Source organism: Mauremys mutica, chromosome 8 (genome assembly GCF_020497125.1).
Source record: "Mauremys mutica isolate MM-2020 ecotype Southern chromosome 8, ASM2049712v1, whole genome shotgun sequence".
Lineage (NCBI taxonomy): Eukaryota > Metazoa > Chordata > Testudines > Geoemydidae > Mauremys > Mauremys mutica.
In genome coordinates, this window is record NC_059079.1 from 45,322,781 (window position 1) to 45,346,659 (window position 23,879).

General features: G+C 36.7%; 1 protein-coding gene across 1 annotated transcript; it reads left to right on the forward strand.

The window, feature by feature from the left end:
* The first annotated feature begins 209 nt into the window (after positions 1–209).
* On the forward strand, positions 210–23,023 carry ZBTB41 (zinc finger and BTB domain containing 41). The gene is made up of 11 exons (XM_045027940.1): positions 210–256; positions 1,239–2,483; positions 5,585–5,792; positions 6,980–7,049; positions 9,039–9,186; positions 10,404–10,533; positions 12,818–12,913; positions 13,746–13,852; positions 15,366–15,471; positions 16,393–16,481; positions 17,601–23,023. Exons 2-11 carry the CDS (start codon positions 1,355–1,357, stop codon positions 18,251–18,253), a joined length of 2,736 nt encoding a protein of 911 aa, XP_044883875.1. The 5' UTR covers positions 210–256; positions 1,239–1,354; the 3' UTR covers positions 18,254–23,023.
* Positions 23,024–23,879: the final 856 nt, after the last annotated feature.

A 23,879-nucleotide genomic window follows, 5' to 3' on the forward strand; every position in this document is an offset into this window, starting at 1 on the left:
GGGCGGGCTGGGCAGCGCACACGAGACACCACGTCCTCCAGCCACGCAGTGACGTACAAGAGCCGCGCTCGCTACCAGCGCTAGCCCCGCCTCCCGGACGTCGAGGTGTTCGTTCCCAGAGCGAGGCTGCGTCTGACGCGGGCGCCGGAACCCGGAAATGGGGGGGCGGTGGCTCTCGTTGCGAGCGCGGCGGCGGCGGCGGCGGCGGAGGTTAGCGGCTGACAGGCGGCGGCGGGGAGCGCCCGGCCCGGGGCAGGTGTGTGGTGCTGCTGCTGCTGCGTCCGGCAGGCGGATCCAGTGGGGCGAGGCGAGCGCTTTACGGCCCCCGTGGCCGGAACGTCGCCCGGGTGGAGGGGCGGGTGAGCCCCACAGCCCGCTGGGGCCGGGACGCGGTTCGCGGGGTTGGGGACTCTGCTCCTGCTCCGAGGCGGGGGAATCGGGGGCCCTCCGCAGGCCCCGGGGCGGGGGGCAAGGGCGCTCCCGTCCCTCCCCTGTGGCCGAGGGACTGTTCGGCGGCCTGGGGGTGAGGTGGCGGGCCCCTTTCCCCCTCCCCCCGCCCTTGGGGACCGTGCGGCAGTGACCCCCGCCGGTCTCTCGGGGGGAGACAAAGGCTCTCACACGCACGAGGGACGTGCGGGGCTGGGGGATTTGACATTTGGAGGCAAAACGACCCGCCACCCGAAATCTCTTCGCCAAGCCGCACAGGATGTGTCACGCTGCTGTTCGGCAGGAGCACAAAACTCCCCAGTCCGGATGTCAATAGGAGACTGGAGTATTGAGCACAGAATATGTGATTGGTTGGCCTCAACGTGAATACACCCGTTTCGAGTTCAGCGAGTGTGTCACCCAGCCAACATCAGTATGAAAAGTGCACAGTTAATACGGACAAGATTTAATGTTAATGATGCTGGTTTTGGGTTTTAACTTTGTTCTGGCTCTGAAAGGATGCTGCAGAGATCAAAGCAAATCTGTGTAAGAATGGTATCTTGCATCTGTCTCAGAGCATTTCACAAACTATAGGAGCGCACTCTTCAGCTGCCTAATAAATAGATATTTCATTTATCAGTGCACAGCAATGTTATATGATAGGCTAGAATGGGAAGAGATTAGGTTTTAATAATTTAGTAAATGCTTAAAGTATGCAAACCCATTAAAAGTAAGTAGAAATTGTATATAGTGTTAGTAAGTAAGTGACCTATTGTTGTGTCCCAAGTGTAATTATTAATATTCTTTTACAGATTATGAAAATATTCTGATCAATGTGTTTAAAAAAAATTCAGAACTGCATTAAGGCTTCACCATAAATCTTTTTGATTGCTTATGAAGTTTCTGATATTAAAGCTGCACTATTGAAATGAAGAAAAGGAGAAAGTTCCCTGGAAATCTAAATGAGAAGATACATTTTGGCCATGAGAAGAATATTTCTGATGGGGTTCTTATAGTAGATTCTGACCAAAAAGCTGTCTCCAAATCTGCAGAAGTAGCTATTGCAGACCAACTCGAGTGTTCCCAAGAACTTCCTCCATCACCAGAACAAAGAAAACTCTTAAGTTCACTGCAGTATAATAAAAATCTACTTAAATATTTAAATGATGATAGACAGAAACAACCATCTTTTTGTGACTTACTTATAATAGTAGAAGGAAAAGAATTTAGCGCACACAAAGTTGTTGTAGCTGTTGGCAGTAGTTATTTTCATGCTTGTTTGAGCAAAAACCCAAGCACAGATGTTGTCACACTGGATCATGTAACTCATTCTGTTTTTCAACATTTGCTTGAGTTTTTGTACACATCTGAGTTTTTTGTATATAAAAATGAAATCCCTTTAGTGTTGGAAGCAGCTAAATTTTTAGACATTATAGATGCAGTCAAACTGCTCAGTAATGAAAATATTTCCGGCATACAATCTGAAGCGGTAACTGAAAACCCAGTACCAGCTGAAACTCTCAATGAGTTGACTGGTAAACTATCAAATAGTCACCAGTGCACTTTTTGCAGTCGAAACTTCTGTTACAAGAAATCCTTAGAAAACCACTTGGCTAAAGCTCACAGATCCCTTCCACTGGAAAAAAAACATGGTTTAAAAATGGTTGAGAAAGCAGACTTTTCTACCAGAAGATCTACAAGGAACCGTAAATGCCCAGCTAAGTTTGATAACAGTGATAACGAAAGCAGCGATGTGTCTGACAGCAACTTGGATAAAGTCCATTCTGAGAGAGAAATATCAGTTAAAAATGAATGTGAAGATAGTGGAAGTGACCGCAGTGCAGATGAAGAGGGTCAGGAAGAAGAAGAAGAAGAAATATCAGATGAGTCTGATGCTGAAGAGCAAAGTAAAAAAGAACATAATGATTCTGAAGTGAGTCCTGAGCCGGTTGATTCAGTAGGAAATATTCCTGAAGGTTTAACTCCAGTAATCATTCAGAGTAGTAGCAAAAAACTATTGCAGTGTCCCAAGTGTGACAAAACATTTGATCGAACAGGTAAGAGCAATTAAAGTTTTGTCTCCTTCCTCTTTACCACATGGTGTTACTTTCAGGTGGAAAATAAACTGAATTCTTTTTTACTTTAATGTTTATAGAGAATTAGTGTTGGTTTGCTAAAATTTAGTATGAAATGCCAGTCCTTATAGATCTTGAAAATCAGAAATTATCATTACTGTAGCACTAAAATTAGGAAGTGAATTCATAAGAGTGCTATTTTTAAAATCTTGCCAATGACAAATCTTTCTCTTACCCCAGTCATGATCCCAATTCTTAATATACAAAAGAGGCTTGAAGATAGAGTGCAGTAACTTAGTAGTAGAATGGAAGGTAAATTGTAAGAAATCTGAAACATGGGCTTGTCTTTCCACCAAACTGTCCAACTTTAGCTGGTTAAGTAAGGTAGCTGATTTATCTGTTGGAGCTATAATATGTAAAATGCTACATAAGCAATTATTTCTTATGATAGAAACACTGTCTCCCCAGCACGTGACTCCCTGATGATGAAAACACTTGAATGTACAGTTGTAATTCATAAGCAATATAGATGAGGTCTGTTTCAAAATGAGCCTGGTGTGCTTGTACAAATATAGTAACTAGTTTTATAAGATGTTTTGACATATCTGCATGTCAAATAGAATAACACTAAACTCACTTCTAGATTTAAACTGGGTCTGATTGCAATATTAAGTGGTCTTGCCATTAGTAAATTTAAATTTTGTTGAGATCTGAAGGCAGAATTTTTCTTGTGTGGGTCACTAGTAATAGTGGTTACTTAATTGCATTTTTACTTACAAGACATTGAAATTTTGTCAAATTAAATTTTATACCACTTGTTGAGGGACATGCTGGCTGAAATTTTAGGTGTGGGATAAAATAACCCTGCTTTTACAGAGCCAGGTTAAAGTCTTTTAATCACACATTATGTTCTGGTGTAGGTGTGATAAATGTTCCTCCAGCACTTCAGTCTGTACCCAGAGCTTCCCCACTATCTAAAGCATGAGTTGGCAACCTTTCAGAAGTGGTGTGCCGAGTCTTCATTTATTCACTCTAATTTAAGGTTTCGCGTGCCAGTAATACATTTTAACGCTTTTTAGAAGGTCTTTTTCTATAAGTCTATAATATATAACTAAACTATTGTTGTATGTAAAGTAAATAAGATTTTTAAAATGTTTAAAAAGCTTCATTCAAAACTAAATTAAAATGCAGAGCCCCCCGGACCGGTGGCCAGGACCCAGGCAGTGAGTGCCACTGAAAATCAGCTCACGTGCTGCCTTTGGCACGTGTGCCATAGGTTGCCTACCCCTTTTCTAAACTGAGGGTCAAATCGTGCCTGCCCCATTCACATAAGCAGTCCTGTTGACCCCATGGATTTGGCTCTGAGTTTTTCCATCTTCCTGGGTATTTTTCATTTCAGCTGGGATAGTTAATGTATTTTTAAGCTTTTGATTATGAGGTGCTGAGCCTCCTCAGCTGATTGCTGAAGTCATGGGAGTTATGAGAGCAGCATCTCATGAGATCAGGCCCTTTTTAATACTGTAGCACTACCACTGTAAATGTTTATCATCCTGAGATCTGAGTGTTTATAGTCATTATATGGAAAAGAGAAGCTGAATTATGTGTTTAGACATATAGTGAAATGAGTAAGCTTGCTCTGATGGTATTTGAATTTAATCATTAAGGCAGGAAACCATTTTGGTTTCAGACCTTTCTTGTAGCAAAACATTATTAGCTAGATACTTGACAGCTTTTATGAAGTGCTCTTCATCTTCAAAGCACTTTACAAGCATTAACTAGTTGATCCTAACAACAACCTGGTAAGTATTATTATCCACGTTTTACAGATGGGGATACTGAGGCAGAGGTGAAAAGAGTTGTCCAAGGTCACAGATTATATAATAACTATTCACCATTTTTTTAAAAGGTGAGATCTCTGTCTTTTAACATAAAAACTTGTTGAAAATTCTCTCAATTTTATAACAGTAGTTGGGGGTTTTTTTTGTTGTTGTTGTTTTTGGATACTGAAAGTCCAGACTACAGAGCCTAATAGTCTGAAGTTTAAGGGTTTTGTTTTGTTTTTTTTAAATGAAGTATTTTGAGTGGTAGCACAAAGTCAAACTCTTTTTCTCTTGTATTTTAGAACCACAAAACTTTTGTGTTTTAAAAGGGGGTTGGGAGAGTGGAAGGAGGAATAAAAATCTATCTTCCACTGGTCATTTTAATAACCACAATACACTTCTTTCTTTGTTAATAGTGTGTCCAAAAAGTAGTGTGTAGATGTTCTGACAGAGAAATAACCCCCTTCCAGTCCAAGGCCCTGCAGTTGATTCCACAAGTGTGGACCCATATTGCAGGATCAGGGTCCAATTTTAGCCTAGTCATAAATGAGAATGAAAATCAGTGTAGAAGGAATGGAGAGATTATTAATTATTATTTTAGTATTGTTGTAATGCCTTGGGACTCAATCATGGATGAAGTATGAAGGTCTCTATCTTTCTTAGTCTTTGATTATACCGAAATAAATGACATGAAGCTCTGTTTTTAAGTTTCCAAACTGTTCCCTATTTTGAAAGAGGTACTTCGTGAACTGGGTTATTTAAAAAAAAATAAAAAAGGGCAATGCATCTCTCAGTGTAGGATAGAGAGTGCTTTTCAGAGATCAGTATGTAGGCTAATGCACACAGAATGTGGTAACAGCATACGTGGAGTAAATATAAAACACATTTTTAAAACAGTGAAGATTAAAGTATTTTGGGAACCTTTATTTGATTTATCTATATAATCCCTATAAGCTACCCAGTGAAACTCAGTAAAATAATTGTTCGTATGTATGTGGAATATGCCTAGACCTCTGGAGGGTTGGCTGAAAGCATTTAGTGCATGTAATATACAAGAACACACTGATCTGTGTGCTGTGAATCAGAACTGTGTAAGGCCCTGTATTGTTTTAGGCTTCAAAACACAGTGGAGATTCTAACAAAAATAGAAATGTACTGAAGATGATAAAGAATGTAAGTTAGTTTGTTTGCCAGTCAGTATGTGTCTTTAAGCAGACTGTAGCTGATGGTTGTTCTATGTTAAACTAAGATTTTATTTTTTAGGGAAGCTCGAGATCCATACCCGTGCGCACACAGGTGAGAAGCCCTTCGAGTGTGATATTTGTCATCAGCGCTATTCCACAAAATCTAACCTGACAGTTCACAGAAAGAAACACAATAATGAAACAGAATTTCCTAAGAAGGAGCACAAATGTCCATATTGTAATAAACTGCATGCAAGCAAAAAGACCCTAGCAAAACATGCAAAGAGGTAAGTATGAGCAGGATTGTCTGTTACACTTCTGCATATTGTATTTTCCAGCCCTAAAGCTGTGGTAGATAAAAACAAAAAACATTGGAAAACTATAACTTTTGGTTTCTTTCTAGAATTGGTTTTTAAAATTGCACCTCTTTTAACAGGACATGCAGTAAGCCACCTTCCATATAAGGTAGTATAAGGATAAGTTAAGTTGATGCGCTCAGTAATTATCACCCTTTTTTAGGTAAGATTGTGAGGTTGTTGTTTTTTTCCGGCAAGGCAAATCTGATAATATCCAGAATCCTCCTGTTTCCCTGATCCCTTTCAGTGTGTTGTTAGGTTGGGTTTGATGCAGGGACAGCACTGGTTTTGGTGGCAATGATCTATTCTCCTGGTGAATGAAGAAAATCAAATGTCCATGCAGAGTCTTAGGTCTATCAGATGCACTTAATTTAGTTAACAGTGAAGTATTTTTATTTCCCTGTAGACCGTGGCAGGGATATATTCATTTAGTGGCGCTGTTCTTTTTAAGAGGACCTCTAGAGTGGTGTAATACAAATGATCTGGCCTATGGACTAGCATGAGGTATTGCAAGATTCCTTAGTCCATTTTTTTTTTTAATATGCTACACTTTCATGATTCCAGTGTCATCAGCCTGCTGATGACAGCTTTGTCAGTTCATTGGATTGGAATGGTAATGTTTGACTGGCTTTCATGCTATACAGCCAGATTTGAGGCCTGCATCAGCTTAAGCTGGGTGAACTTCAATTTAGATACAAATGGCAATGTTCCTTTTCAAATAAATACAGACTGTTAAGAGGGTAGACTGTAAACTGGGTTTAACATGTACATTAGAGCTGTCCAGGGCCATCTGTGAATTATATTTCTAGTCTGGTTTGGGGCAGATATAAATATATTTGAAATTATACCTATATTGACCTGATCTTAACTTATGTGGTTGAATGCATATAACTTCAGAATCTGTTGTGTCAAGCAATAAATATTTCATATACTGCATATTTGAACAAAGGCTATGTTTAAAAATTTGTCAAATGTGGAGATAAGTAGACTTGGGAATGACAGGAGAATTATCCACTAGTACTGCTTGCTATGCTAACTAGCATGCGTTAATATAAATAACATAGCAGTTAAGAAATTTATAGCTAACCTTACTCATTTTCACTGATCTTTCCTCGTAGGTTTCATCCAGAGAACATACAAGAATTTCTTTCCATTAAAAAGACCAAGAGTGAAGGCTGGAAATGTGATGTAAGCATTAGTTTGATTGTACCAAAAAATCAAACAACTTGAGGGGTTTTTTTCTACTGGGATTTTTTTTATAATTAGTTTATACAGAAATTGGTTTAATGATTTAATGAGTATTTTGTTTTCATTACATTATTCACCCTCAGATCTCAATAAGCTGTGTAAGCCATAGTGAAAGTTAATATTTGTGTTGATCAGATTGATATTATTAAATACTGTGTTTTTTAGAGTGTGCATAAGACTCTGGCTATATAGAAAGTACCAGATTTCATTTTACAAAATATCTGTGGCCATTAAAATTATTAAAGTAGGTATGTTTGCATATATTTAACATTAAATAGGAGTTGAGTATTATGACTAGCAAAAAGACAAAAAAATAAAGCCAATACTGAGAAACTAGTGAAATATCTTATCTTTAAAAATGGGAACAAAGAGGACACTGGGAAGTTATAGACCAGTCAGCTTAATTTCTATGCCTGGAAAGATCCTGGAAGGAATTATTAGCATAGTTTGCAAATACCTAGAGGATAATAAGGTCACAAGGAATAGCCAGCATGGATTTGTCAAGAACAAATCGTACCAAATCAACCTAATTACCTTCTTTGACATGATTACTGGCTTAGTGGATAGGAAGAAAGCTGTAGACATGATGTATCTTGATTTTTAGTAAAGGTTTTGACACCGTTCCAACTGATGTTCTCATAAACAAACTAGGGAAACGTGATGTAGTTTAAGTTACTATAAGATGGATAAAAAATTGGTTGAAAGACTTTACTCAGAATAGTTAACAGTGGTTGTCTGTCAAACTGGGAGAATGTGTATCTAGTCGGGTCCCACATGGATCAGTCTTGGGTCTGGTACTATTCAATATTTTCATTAATTACTTGGGCAATGGAGTGGAGAGTGTGCTTATAAGATTTGCACACGACACCAGGCTGGGAGGAGTTGGAAGAATTAAAATTCAAAATGAACTTGAGAAATTGGAGCATTGATCTGTAATCTACAAGATACAGTTCAATAAAGACAAGTGCAAAGTACTGTGTAATAGGAAGGAAAAATCAAGTGCACAACTGCAAAATGGGGAATAATTGGATAGGTAGTAGTACTGCTGAAAAGGACCTAGAGTTTAGAGTGGATCACAAGTTTAATGAGAGTCAAGAATGTGATGCAATTTCTAAAAAGGCTACTATCTTTCTGGAGAGTCTTAACAGGAGTGTCATATGTAAGACATGGGAGGAAATTGGCCTGCTGTACTTGGCATTGGTGAGGCCTCAGCTGGAATGCTGTGTCCAATTCCGGGCACCAAACTTAAAGAAAGATGTAGACAAATTGGAGGGAGTCCAGAGAGAGCAACAAAAATAAGATTTAGAAAACCTGATCTATGAAGAAAGATTTTTTTTTTTTTAAAAACAGACACATTTAGTTTTGAGAAAAGAAGACTGAGGGGGACCAGATACATATTCAGATATGTTAAAGGCTGTTATAAAGAGGACGGTGACCAAAATTTCTCCATGTCCACTGAAGTCAGGACAAGTAGTAATGGCAGTACACTTCTGATTTCTTTGATCATAATCATACACTCCATACGCTAAGGTATATTCTTGGAGGTGTTCCGGCAGGAGAAGACAAAAAAAGTAACGTAATATGGGCAAAGCTCTCCTTCCCCGCATACTTTCTCATTTAGCTGTATGCTGATACCAATTGAACAATAATCAGATAGCAATATAGGCTTTAAGTGCTCTAAAAGTATTGTGCAGACCTCACAAATCTAGCTGTGGATATAAAGCCATAGATACCTTTTCTAGGTTTCCCCAAGAAATTGAGTATCAATAAAGTAACAATTTTAGTATGAAAGTTTTGGCTGTGTGATTGCTCTCTCCTTACCTCCCACAGTTTTTCTTTTTTTTTTTAAAAGAGGCTATAGAAACATTTTTTAAAAAATACCTGAGTTTGTCTCTAGCTAATGTTTGACCAAGTATTTTGTCATTTTAGATTTGTAAGAAATCTTTTGCTCGAAGACCCCATTTGGAAGAACACATGATTCTTCACACTCAGGATAAACCTTTCAAGTGTACCTATTGTGAAGAGCACTTTAAATCCCGGTTTGCAAGATTGAAGCATCAAGAAAAATTCCATCTTGGTATAAAAACCTCCTCCTGACATGCAAACAGTAGATTTGAAGTAAAACAGTCTTCCTCCAATGGGTGCAGAGTTTGATTTTTTTTCCCCTCCTTTGCTCCTTTTAAATATTTTATTTTATTAGATGTCTTAAGTTTTGAAAGCTTATAGCGTGATACTAATTTCTGATTTTTTCATTAAACTGCAATGATATTTTAAAAAAAATGCATCCAAATAACTGTACCATGTACCAAATCCAGGGTTGGACTAGCTGACTGGGAAATTCTGGTTATGATTAAAGGTGTAGGTATGTTAATCGCCTACAAAGTACATGTGTTGCCAGTTCACTTTATGATAGGCAACACTGTTATACAAATAATAGATAATTCTAGGAGGGAGAAATATCCCATGAGTCTGGAAACTTTAATAAAACAAAATCCAAAAATATAAGATTAATATTAACTTCTAAAGATACTCAAATTATTATGAACTGTTCAGTCTCTTGTACACATTTTCTGATACCATAGCAACTGAGATATGAGATCTTAGAGTGATAGCTGTCTTAAGTCTGTATCAGTAAAAACGAGTCCTTGTGGAATCTTAGAGACTAACACATTTATTTGCGCATAAGCTTTTGTGGGATATAACCCACTTCATCAGATGCATGGAGTGGAATATACAGTAACCAGGTATAAATATACAGTACATGAAAATATGGGAGTTGCCTTACCAAGTTGAGGGGCGGGGGAAGGCTCAGTGCTAATGAGGCCAATTCAGTTAGGATGGATGTGGCCCATTCCCAACAGTTTACAAGAAGGGGTGAATATCAATATCCACTTTGATTGAATTGGCCTCATTAGCACTAAAAAAAGTAATTTTCCCTTTGTTGATATTCACCCCTTCTTGTCAACTAGAATAGTTTTTAGAAGAATCCAGGCGGATTCACAGCATGGTTGTATATTATTAATACTGAATTTTTATGTTTTTATGGTAGTTGTACATGAGGTCAGAGCATTAGATTATCAAACTTAAATTTAATTGTTGACACACACATTGCAAAAAATACTCATACTTAAATTTTACATACTGAAAAAATTTGAGGCATGTTATAATAATTCATTAAACTAGCCTTGTTGTCTTGTAGCTTGATTAAGGCATGCATCAGTGACCCAAAATATATCTGTTTGTGACTAATGTAATTACTTACAACTAATAGCAGTTCTGCTTATTTTCTTTCAGGCCCTTTCCCATGTGATATTTGTGGTCGTCAGTTCAATGACACTAGAAATCTAAAGCGCCATATAGAATGTACTCATGGGGGGAAGAGAAAATGGGTGTGTTTTATATGTGGAAAATCAGTCAGAGAAAGGTAAGAAGGAATATCTCAGTCAAGGCTTGGCATAACATGAGATGTTACTTTCTAAATTAAATAGCTTTGAGAGTATAAAATCAGTTAATTTCAGAGGGTTAATAAGCCAGTGTATCAAAGAAGCAGTATCTCTGCCACAAACAACATATGCATTTATGGTATTATTTTAAATATGAGAGTGGAGACCAGAGGTGATTGACTGCAAAACACCAAATATAGAAGACCTAGTGGGGAAGTCTGTTGGCTGTATTGGAATTTGCTGCATTGTAAAAACATCTTTCATTGGCTACATAACTGAAGAGGGATTGAGATTTTTCTGTGATCGGTACATTGCTGAGCGTGAAAATGAAAAACAGGAAAGCGAAACAATTTCTAGGATTGGCTAGGGGAAACTTTGAGAAGTTCTGAACTTCCATTCCTGCCCCTCTTCAAAATAAAAAAATATATATATAATGAAAGATTTTAGAAAATTGATTGGAAAAACTCGTCTTTTTTCTGCTTCATTTCCTAAATGGAGCAAAACTTACTGATTTCTAGCCATATGCAATTTGAATATGGGTAATAGCTTCTGCCATTCCAGGAACTATATGCATGGTAAAGAGATATAACCATAACAATAATGGCAGATGCTTAACTTTTATTGCAGAACACAAGCATTTTAATATAGCTGGGCCAGTGGATGGCTCCTATTGAAACTGTATAAATCTGTACAAAAGTAGGATTCTTGTTCTTCAGGGGTTAATGCTTAACTGATTGTATGAGAAACTGGTATGAGTGGTTTTTTGTTTTGTTTAAAATGAAACAGCCTTTTCACATAGCTGTGCAAAGCATCTGAGCTAAACTAGGCTTTTTTATTTTTTAAATTGGTTGAAACATCTTACATTAAACCTGGTATTAGTTTACCTTTTTACATGAGATTCAAATATATACTTTTTTCCCTTTTGGAGAAGGTAATTTTTATTACTTTCTTGGTTTGACATAAATAATATCTGCTTTTAGTCATTGGGGCTGAGATGTTCCACACATCTTAAGAGATTGTACATTTAAAATTTCTGAGCTTATGTATGTTCTCTATGGACTCGTTTCAAATAGCTGACTGCTCCCACTGAGTACTGTTGGAAGAGGATTTGGCCCCAAGTGGGACTAGTTTTGTTTGTTTTTTTTAAGCAGGTCAAGCAGAACACAAAGTAGAACATCAGTGCTTCTTAAAATTATAGAACTGAAGGGCATGTACACATTTAAATAAAACATATACAAATATAACAACATGCTAGTACATAAAGTACAAAAGCCCAGCATTTTTTTCAATTCCCTGTAACTCATTTTTACCTTCTAACACAAGCAGTTGGTTTAAAAAAAAAAAAACTACTTTGCATTAGCATAGGTTTATAGATTTTAGTGTAGTTGTATATGTGCACAGAAGTAAATATATTTGGAGTTACTGGTTTCAATAGCAACTTAAAAAATCACAGTACTTCTAACTGAAAATATTTTACCTATTACTGGTAACATCTAGAATTATTAATTGAAAGAAACTAGAGCATTTTTTTCTTTCAGACAGCTTATATATTTGACAGCCCTCTGTTTCAGTTGTATAGTCAATCATTTCCCTGTGTTGCCTGAGTGGCATCACAAAGTCGCAGGAGAAGAATTAGAAAAAGAAAAGAGGAAACTGGCAGGGCTGCATACTTTCACATTAGTGCGTATGTGAATTAGGCTTGCAGTGAGGACTATAATTTTGATTTTTCTTTTTTTGACTTTAAACTACAGATTTGCAGCAACTTTTTTGCATTTAATTTTCTTGTCTAAGAAGCAAAGAGAGGTTCCAGTGATATACACACACAAATCCAGAACTTTTGGGTGCATGCAGTGAACCAATATCTTAGGATCAGGCTGAAAAAGAAGTTGTGCTGGGGAGGGATAAGCCATCATTAAGACACAAATTGTCAATAACTGTGGGGACAATATAGAAAATATTAGCAAAAACCACTTTTTGTATAAACATGCATTCCTTACGTGCTTTGATATAATGTGTCCTTTGAAGAATATCTTGTTTCCAGAACAAGCCTGTAGAGAGAAGATAAGACATGATGAATGAAATTCAGGAACTTTTTGTTCATATTCTATATAATTTAATACAAATACTTGAGTATTTAATCCTCTGTTTACCTATAGTGATGCATCAGATTAGAGAACACGATTCCGTCTACACTTTAAAGTAGTAGTAACACTGAGTTTCTAAAACATTGCTTGCTTTGTTTTTTTTTTTTTTGTTTTAACCCAGAACAACTTTGAAAGAACATTTGAGAATTCATAGTGGGGAGAAACCTCATCTTTGTAGTATTTGTGGGCAAAGTTTTCGTCATGGAAGTTCCTACAGGTAATGAAGCAGATTCTAATTCTGTTTAAAGAGATTAAGCTACCACTTTCTAGATGGTGAAAGATATAGAGAGAGCTCTCTCCCCCTTTCCCCCCCTCCCCCACACCTTGCAGAATTACGTTGAGAATGTTTGATTTGGGTTTCCAATACGAGTAAACAACATTTTAAATTGTTTTTAACTTAGAAAAATGTGGGGAGTTTAGATTTATATTGGTGTGTAAAATCCTTTTTATTTTTAATTATCTAAATTTGGATCTTAAATTACATGACAGAATCCCTTTCACATACTAACCATATCACAGTTTCAATGACAAACTTCAAGAAACAAAATGTTTGCATTGTTCTTTTCCTAAACTTCAATAGAAATTGTATTATAGTTGACTTCTTCCAGACCTTATTCAGAGTTTGAATAAGTGCTGTTTGGGGGGGAAACCATGGCAAGTAATGTACTGCAGTTTCCATGTTCATGTTCGTTAAGGTGAAGCTATAATCTAAAAAGTAATTAAAAAGACATCCTGAGTTCTCAGTGACTTCCATATCAAGTTTGCCTAGCTTTACAAGTAAACAAGAAAAATATTACAAGTACTGCAAATTTAATTTGGGATTTGAAAGTAGAGCTGTCGTCTTTCTGGCTCATTTAAGAACAGTAGATGATTCTGCAACTGGAGGTTATTTAGTTGTGTGAGCCAGAATGGAATCCAGCTTCATATCCTACAGCTGTACTAGTTCTGCATGCAGATCTGTTGAGGAAGATGCTATTTTTATAATCACATTTATAATCATAAACATGTTAAGCTTGAACAGTGACAAATTGCTCTACGTATTAACATAGACTTCATCTACGAGTTCACCATAATGACAAAAGATATGAATGTGAAGAATGTGGGAAAACGTTTATTCGGCATGACCATCTAACAAAACACAAAAAAATACACTCAGGTAGGCTATATCTTTGGAAGCTTGATCAAAGTAAGTAAGAGTGAGCAGAAAATTAATTTGGGATGCTTATACTTTCTTTAAGGTTTTAATAAGAGTGGTATTTAAGCCTATTACAAATGTTACTTATGGTAGGATTTATTTATCTCTTCAAACACTTGCGAAGTTTAAGAGTAGAATGTTTCCTCTGTGTTAATAGAGAGAGCTGAGGGACAGTCAAAAGATGTAACATTTATTTATTTGTTTAAAAAAGCAAATGTGATAAAAGAGGATTTTTTTGAGTTAAGATTTCTTTTGTATTAGCAGCTGTTTGAAACATTAACACTGTAACACAAACGAAGCTGTCATTCACACAGTCTCTGTTGAAGTTTTCATCCTGATCACTTTAATATAGAGTTCAAATATGGGAAAATAACACTTGAACTGTCTGGGTTTCTAAAGTTCCCCATTGTGGATTGGTAGTTAGGAAATCCTATATATGGGGAAAATCAACACTGAGCACAGTAAAACAGGAGGAAGAATAGAAGGAAGGGTTTTTAACCACTCCCCTCCCCCTCAGCTATTTTGCATCTTGAGGCAAATGGAAAGAGGATCAGATCTCTAGAGAAAAAGAAAGATTGGAACCATTGGGGATTTCTTTCTTCCTCCAGAACAGGCTCCTAAGGGAATATAAGATTCCCCAGAGGGTGGAAATTACTTTCCAAAACAGTGTGAAGATCTGAAAGTGATCAAGGACTAAACTTTGTGAGCCCTTGTTTGAATAAAACAGCTTATTTAGTGTTTGAAACCCTAACACCCACTATAAAACAAAGAAATCTTTGAAAACTCAGATAGCAAAAAAAAAATCCCCTTTTCTACTCTATTTGCCTTTTTTCCTCTAGAAAGTTACTTACTTTGACTGTCCAAACTCCCTCTGATTACATGAGAAGAAATATTCTGCCACTTTGTGAAAGATCTCAAGATGACTCAAAAGAAACATCAAGACTTTTAAACAACATAAAAGGTAACTATTGAAAATCAGAAAAAGGATTAACATTTGTATATAGCACTAAGTTCTTAAAACTAATTGTTGAACTGGCAGTGCAAGAGACACAAGTCCTACACTTACTCCAAAATTTAGGCTTTTTCAAGGCTCTTGGAGCTTGGATTGTAAAAGGTGGAAATTTCAAGTCTCGTGAAAGAGGGTGAACTTTCAGTCATTCTTTTGCCTCTCCCTCCTCTTCTCTCTGTGGCAGTAGGGGGTAATGTCCCCCAGCCATGAAGATTAGCTACCATGTAGGAGGAAGAAGAGATCAGGGAATGAGGAACCAAAAATGAAGAGATGGGTAAAAACTACATGTTTTCCTGGATCAGCCCAAGGTCATGAAGTCATTGCTTTGGGTAATAGAAAATCCTTTTGAGATACGGAAGAGCTTTGGTTGTCTGGACCCTTTGTTCTAAACATGGTTGTACTTTTTCGGAAACTTGAATTCTTGTTACAACTTAATTTATATTTGTTATTGGTCTCCTTTTAAAGGTGAAAAAGCACATCAGTGTGAGGAGTGTGGAAAGTGTTTTGGCCGTAGAGACCACTTAACTGTCCATTACAAAAGTGTTCATCTAGGAGAGAAAGTGTGGCAAAAGTAGGTATTTTTTTAAAGTTTAAAAATTTAAACATTTCCATATTGTAAATGAAATTGGACAAATTTTCATAAATTCTTATGTGAAATATTAGTTTTGCCTTTCTCTGTAATTCCATTATGCCAAGGTTCTTAAGTGACCCTAAAGCCAGTGCCAAGATCTGTGTTTTGAAATGGCCATGTAGAAATCATAGCCATCTTGGCAATCTAAACAAGACCTTTTTCATACCATAGTTAGGCTGAATAACCTTAAGATTTAAAAGGGATCAAACTTAGTTCTTCTGTCAATCTAGTTCAGTAGTCTGTGAGCTCTCCCAAAGTCCTTATACTTTAAGATGGAAAACCAGAACTAGCTTTCAGGAAAAACGCATTGCTTTCAGTATTCATATTTTGAATAATTTTCTGTAAATCTTAGCTAACAGAAGTGCATAAAATCAATTACAGGGTTGTTTAACTTTTATTTTGTCAGTACTTAAATTCACTGCCTCAGTCAACTTGTTTCACTGTCACTTTTTTCTGCTTGGGAGGAAAGGAACATAAGCCAGTCTTAAGGCTTGTTTTATGGCATAAGTTGCTGCCAAACTGAAGACCAACTTTGGATGTTGACCTGAAGAATCCCTATCTGAAACCCAAATGTGCCCTGGAGAGAAGTTTTTTAAATAGATTTTCTGTCTGAACACACAGTACTAGACTACTCTTTGCAGAGTAGTCTAGAAAAAAATCTAGATGGCCCTCTGACAAGTGGATGCCTAAAGGAATTGCCTGTCCTCTCCAGATGTGTTTTATATTGTAATATAAATGTAGAGGGAGAAATACAGAACTATAACTCTTATGCAGTTTGTGGAATCTTTACAGGCTATGTACCTATTTTGAGACCTTGGAAAAACCTGATCTTCTAATGTAAACATGTTTTCTTCTTTGCAGATATAAAGCAACATTTCATCAGTGTGAAGTCTGCAAGAAAGTTTTTAAAGGGAAATCAAGTTTGGAAATGCATTTTAGGACACATTCAGGTAAAACTTTATCTATCACTCTGTGTAACTGCCAACTTGGAGTGACTGGAGATGATGATAAATTATCACAGCACTGACAGAATTCTTCTAACTCTTCAGGCTTTATGACCCTTTAGGGCAGCAGTAGCATGAACTGAGCTCCCTACTGCTTGTTGTATGCCATCCCTTGCTGAATGTGAATACTTCCCTCTGAATGTAGTAGCCAGTTCTTTTTAGACTTCCCTAGGCAAAGGTGCTTCTGGTTTTGTATGTGTTCTACTGATGCTCGTTGTATATTCTTACCAAATTTACTCATACCTTCTACTCAGTCTGGAGATCATGGGAATACTTGATTTAGGTTACAAGCTGAAATTAGGATTTGGAACCCAACTGCTGGGGAAAGGTTAGTGTCTTAATACACTCAGCTTTTCATCCTCTGCTTCCTCTGTAAGAAAGTAATTGTTCACTAGAAAGACCTACAGAAAATGCAAAATAGAGGTTCTTTAGCAATATGCAGTAACGCAAATGTTATTTCTCTTTGTTAGATTTATTGACTGGTCCCCTTCACGTGCACTTGGCAGAAATCTGAACTAGTTGGATTTGACGAGAATGCTATACGGATATCACTTCAAAATAACTTTTCTGTTTTTACTTAGTGAATTGTATTCTCAGATGCCAAACATTTTTTTCCAGTACAGCTACTTGAGAACCATGTTTATTATATCGTATAGCCCAGGGGTAGGCAACCTATGGCACGTGTGCTGAAGGCGGCACGTGAGCTGATTTTTTCAGTGGCATTCACACTGCCCAGGTCCTGGCCATCAGTCCGGGGGGCCCTTCATTTTAATTTAATTTAATTTAAATGGAGCTTCTTAAACATTTTTAACCGTATTTACTCTACATACAACAATAGTTTAGTTATATATTATAGACTTATAGAAAGAGACCTTCTAAAAACACTAAAATGTATTACCAGCATGCAAAATCTTAAATAAGAGTGAATAAATGAAGACTCAGCACACCACTTCTGAAATGTTGCCAACCCCTGGTATAGCTCCCCATCCCCAACCATATGATTTCTACATAGTGATACTTGACTTCACATTTTATCTATTAATACTGACTCACTCTCTTCTACAGGTGAGAAACCATACAAATGTCAAATTTGTAGCCAGTCTTTTAGAATTAAGAAGACATTAACAAAACACATGGTTATTCATTCAGATGCTCGACCTTTTAACTGCCAGCATTGCAATGCAACATTTAAACGAAAAGACAAGTTGAAATACCATATTGACCATGTACATGGAACAAAGGCTGCAGAAGAAACAGTAACCACTTCTGAAGAAAAAGTAATTTCCTTGCCAGTACAGTACACCCCTGATGACAAAGTTTTCCAGATTGAGTCTAAACCATACATGGATCAGCCTGAAGTTTACGAAACAGAAGTCAAACCTATGCTACAGAATGTACCAGCAGAAGTATGTGTGCCAGTAACACTGGTACCAGTTCAGATGCGGGAACCTCAAGCTGATCTAGTACAACATACCACTACACTCTCACCCCAGTCTCATGGCATTCTTCCCCCACAGGCAGAGCAGCCAGATTATCAACGAACAACGGATTTGGCATTTCTGGAAAAATATACTCTCACTCCCCAGCCTGCAAATATAGTTCATCCTGTCAGACCTGAGCAATTGTTGGATCCTAGAGACCAGTCTTACCTTGGAACTTTACTGGGGCTTGATACAGCTCCAGCTGTACAGAATATGTCAAACAATGAACATTCATGATTGGACCCATAACATTCCACCAAACTTACTAAGCCATTAGCCACCAGAAGACTAATATGGCTACTGAGTTTTTTTTGTAGTTTATTTGGACTTCTAATATTCGGAACAGTTTTGTTGAGTGCAAGGAAAAAATAGATTTGTTTGCATATATGAACATTAAGACACATTTTGATGTATATTTATAGTTTCTTGTGGTTTTAAAGGCTTTTAAAAAATCTTATAGAAGGTCTTTTGAAAACAGGTTCTCATATCTTTTAAGGATACTAGCTGCAGCAAACTTTAATCCCAGACCTGGCCATTAATAAAAATAATTGTTCACTTGTCTGCATCTCACTTTCCAAATAAACCTTTCTGTGGATAATGGAAAATATACTAGAAGGGTTATAGCCAATTCATTAGGGTCATGATTGAAAAAGAACATGAAATTAAACCTCTTAATGATCCCTCACCTTAAACTAAAATTTAACTTTATCCCAGACAAACCGGTTACATTTTTTTTACTGTAATTCATATCTGAATAGTGGAATTATGAATCTGAGACTATAAACAATACTTGTGCTCTCTTAACCTTGGTTCAGTCTTCTAGAACGTTTCCAACATTTGGGCCTTGAAAGATTTAGAGATGTGGTGGTAATACACTGAAACCCTCGGGCAGTAATAAAAGATTGGAATAGTTCATCCTTGTTCATGAGCACAGAATCAAACCAAGCTGAAGCCCTCACTGGTGTGCCCATTTCTACATTACTGCTGTGTAAAGTAATTTGAAAAGTAATTTGCTTAAGTTTATTAAAAGATTAATGAAATCAGCAATTATAAATCTTTGGTTGGCTTCTGGAAAAGAAAGTGAAAGGAAGTCCATTTGTTTTTTCACCTTATGTGATATACATCGTATATAGGTGACAAATAATTAGGAAGAGGAAGGAAGATTAGAACATGTAAGGGCTTTAACTATTCTTTTACTGTTTTCTCACTGTTTTTCTAGGTAGAACCATATCAAATCCACTATCTAGAACAATTTAAATGATTAAATCCCTGAAATTCTCTTCTGAGTGGAGCACTGCAAATCCATGGATATCTGCAGATCATTTTTGTGGATTGTGGGTCGGATGCACGTACAAACTTTGTATCCGTGCAGGGCTCTACTTCTAACCTCATTACCGAAATAATAGTTTCCTTGTTTTAGACTCAGTCAATCTTGTGCCAAAGGAAATGCCTAGAATCATACTTGTCTCTCAATTATGTCTCATTAGGGATTACATTTTAGACTAAACTTTCTCTACTTTCCATAAAAATCTGGTTTTCTCACTTTTATTATTGTAAATTATTTATATCCAATTTCCAAATTATGAAACTGGAAGTTCATTTGCTATGGTGAGTTATTATTAAACTTCTGCATTTGGTAGGAGCATAAATAGTTTCTGAAAAAATGTCAGTATCCTACTTCTACAAACTCTTAATGGCCCTATCTTGTAAAATGCTAATCACTTTCTGTGAGGTGTTTGAGTGCTTTTCAGGATTGGGGCCAGAGCTGGGTGTTTGGTCATGTGTAGAGGCTTTTCAACCTCACTGATTCTCATCTAAGTGCACCAAAGATTTCTATTAGCAGTTGAATAGTACTAGCATGCATAGAACTTAAATGTATCATTATTTATTTAAATAAGGACTTGTCCAAAGAAGCACAATAGAAGTCCTAGACTTACAGATCTTTAAAATTCAGTTCCTATAGTAGGATTAAGTGTATGTTTAACTGTTTTTTGTTTATATGTACAAAGCAAGATGAGATAAATACTCTGGGAACGTTCAGATTGAGATGCTGTATATATGTCAGGTAAAAAGATGAGTACTAACATAAAACAAGATTCAGCCCATTGAATGCCATCTTCTAAAAGGACACTGTCAAGTACTGTGCTTCCTGCTTGTTCTCTGCGCAAAAAAAAAAAAAAAAAAAAAAATCACCATACTTGCATTCCAATGCACAAAAATACTATTTAGTGTGTACCTTTCAAGTTGACAAGCACGGGAGTTTTTACCCCTCTGTACGCCCATACTGTTTGTGGAAACACAAACCAATGTGGTTTCCAAAGGTTATGCTCATACCATCAAAGATAAACTGACAACAGTGCTGAGACTGACATTCTAACTTTGCATTCTTTACTGACTTTCTTCCTCTGAAATGAGTGTGGAGAGATTACAGTTAAACAGTGGCATAAAAATATTGGTAAGGTTTTTTTTGTTTTATTTTTAAATCCAATCAGTCTGGAATACACTTCACATTATTTAAATGTTGAGATTCAATTTGGGGCATATATTACTTAATGTTCTGTTTAGGTCTTTCATGATTGTGCCTATTTATGCATTGACTGGTCACTCTAGTTGATTATTAAAGCCAGTATTTTCAAAAGTGCCTAGTGACTTTGGATGCTCAACTGGAGACACTTTAAAGGTGTTTACATTGGGTACCCCAAATCACTACACTCTCTTAAAAATGTTGGCCTAATAGTTCATCAGAGCAGCTTTACAGTTAACCAACCTGCTGGTCAGGCTCAATCCTTGCTTGAAGGGAAAAAATAGTTCATGTAGGAAAACGTACATAGAAGAAAAAAACTATTTTAATAATTTAGTGTGTGCTGGGTTTTGATTCTCATGGCCTTATGGGTATAGTGAATTTGCATGTGAGTCAAGTAAATCACGATGGACTGGTACACCTCTACCTCAATATAACGCTGTCCTTGGGAGCCAAAAAATCTTACCGCGTTATAGGTGAAATTGTTATATTGAACTTGCTTTGATCCACCTGAGTGCGCAGCTCAGCTCCCCCCCACCCCCGGGAGCACTGCTTTACCACGTTATATCCAAATTCGTGTTATATCGGGTGGCGTTATTGAGGTAGCAGTGCACTTCATTCTATAAGCATGAACAGATCTTCAACCTGAGAGAGACCTATTTCTGAATAAAATGGTTTGGATTGGGAGAAAAATATGAACGATCTTGACTGCACAGGTCAGAGCTTCTTGGCCATGGTACTTTCATATCAATAAACACATGTATTTGTACCTATATAACTAGAGCATATTCTATAAGCATTGAGAGAGAGGGTGCTTTTTTACAATAAAGGCTGCTTTAATCTTGTAGCATTGACTCAGCTCACCACTTAGACTCGCTTCCTCATTCAACTTTCTCTTTAAAATGTCACTTTCTGATCAGTGCCAAGTATTTAAAAGTTGTGGTTTTTTTCTTCCCACAAAAACAGCTTAGGAGGAAAAGTGGAATCTTCATTTGTGCTCTTCTATCTAAAAGGGTCTTTATGAAATTTTCTTTAATCTTAAAAAGAACAGGAGTACTTGTGGCACCTTAGACTAACATTTATTTCAGCATAAGCTTTCGTGGGCTACAGCTCACTTCTTCAGATGCTCCTATGTAGTTCTGCAAAAAAATACTGCATTTATGTTCTGTTTACATATTGCACATACATTTAAAAAAAACTTTGATTTTTTTTTCCCTTGTATTTACCGGGTTACTGGTTATTCCAGGATATAATTTCTTTGAATGGGTTATATTTTTTTTAAATAAATTCTTCCTGAGCATTGCTACTTTTTCTACAGTAGTATCGTTTTCCAAGGCTGTCCTTATTCTGAACAACAGCGGCAGTGGTAGTAGTAGTGATAGTGGTATAGGTTGGCTTATATTGTGGTATACCTTGAAGATAAAATATTATTTTACATTTAATTTGCATATTTTTAAAGATGAATCATGTCTCAAATACCCCTCAGAAATGAAAGTCTTAACATGTAAAGAAAACATACACAGTAGTGAACAATCCTGGTCAGAAACATACTGGGAACAGAATGTTCTGGGAACTGTTCACTTGTTCCAATATCCAAAAACATAATGCTTCAGAGCAAGTCAATAACCTCTTCATAATGTGCTTGACCAGGTGTAAAATGCATTATTATGTAGACAGGGAATGAATTACCCTTTTTTCCTCTTCTTTTTTATGTGTGGGTTGGTTTTTTTTATTTTTTTAAGATGTAGCTTTCATGTAAAGCAGACATAAACTGTGAGAATATAGTTGCAGATTAGAGCTTTTTTCCTTCTTGGGCTGAGGATGGGGAATCCATTCATGGATATCTGCATAAAAGTAACAAAAGCAATTCAAGATCAATTTCCATAAATTGATCTCACATGAATAATAACTTCAGGCTTCTGGAATGGATATGGTGCTTGTGTGCAGGAAGCATATATATATATGTGTGTGTGTGTGTGTATCCTTATGATTGCTGTCATCTTTGACCTTGCTTATAAGATCAGGAGTATTTAGGTCATGTCATCAGGGGCCTTTTCTTTAACAAGCTAACATGCATAAGTATTGATTGATGTTACTGCTGAAAAAAGGGGCAGACGCTTTGATAAAATCCATAACTGTCCTTTCTCTATTTTATGATGACTATTCTGGTGCATTAAAGGTAACATTATTTTCAAATTGTTTGAAGTCTCCCATAACAAAGCATTTTGTTCATTTTAAAATGTTAAACTTTTTATATAAAAAAGCAAAATAAAAAAATAATAATTTGGTAATATTTTGCCACTGTTATATGAAATACTGTGCTTTTTAATGTGGTCTGTAATAGGTTGATATTTTAGGTGGAAGTCTTTTAAGTACAATTGTCTTTTTTAAGGGAAAAATCACCCTGCTATAAGGCATTGTAAATGTAAAATAACTCAGTCCTCTGTGTAATTGTTGGATATTAAAAAGTTTAAAGTTCCTTTGTCCTAACATTTTCTTGCAGGAGTGGTTGTGTAGGGGCAGGATTTTATAACTGTACTATAAGAATTAAAGTATGATTTGATTATATCCTGTCAGCCACCCTTTTTGAATAGCAGAAAGGAGTGAACAGACCAGAACAATCCTTATGACTGATTATGGTCACCCTTTTGTTTTAGGATAAGTTTTATGTCTACTATGGTTTCCCATATGCATTACGAATTGGGCCCTCTTTAGTTCTTTGTTTTAAGGTTTAGATAGAATTCTGTATTGTGTCTCTTACTATTTATGTTAAGTAGATTAGGGGAACATTGAAGGCCTGGGTCTCAATGTAAATTGTCTTGGTTATTGGTTATAAAACTTAGCAAGGTTTAATTTGCAATGCCTTTTTGCTCAATATAGACTAACACTGTGTTCTCAAAGCTCTATTTGTGTGAATGAGGAATGTATGCATCAGAAAAAAAATGTGTGAAGGCCATTGTTATAGCCAAATGGTCAAGGAAGGAGTGAAGAGACTTAACCATCAATGTGCATCCATAATGAAGAGAGGGCAGATTGACAACCCTAAGGTGAAGGCTGGCACCTCTAAGGACAATTAATTAAATCTAAACCAGGACAGAATGACCCTCTTGAGGGTGTATTGGAATGTTAATATAAAAAAATACACCACTTAAGAAGCGACAGAGTCCTGTGGCATAAGCTTGTGCATCTGACAAAGTGGGTATTCACCCACGAAAGCTTATGCTCCAGTACGTCTGTTAGTCTATAAGGTGCCACAGGACTCTATGGCTTTTTACAGATCCAGACTAACACAGCTACCCCTCTGACACTTGACACCAATTACGAAGTAACCCAGTCACAAAC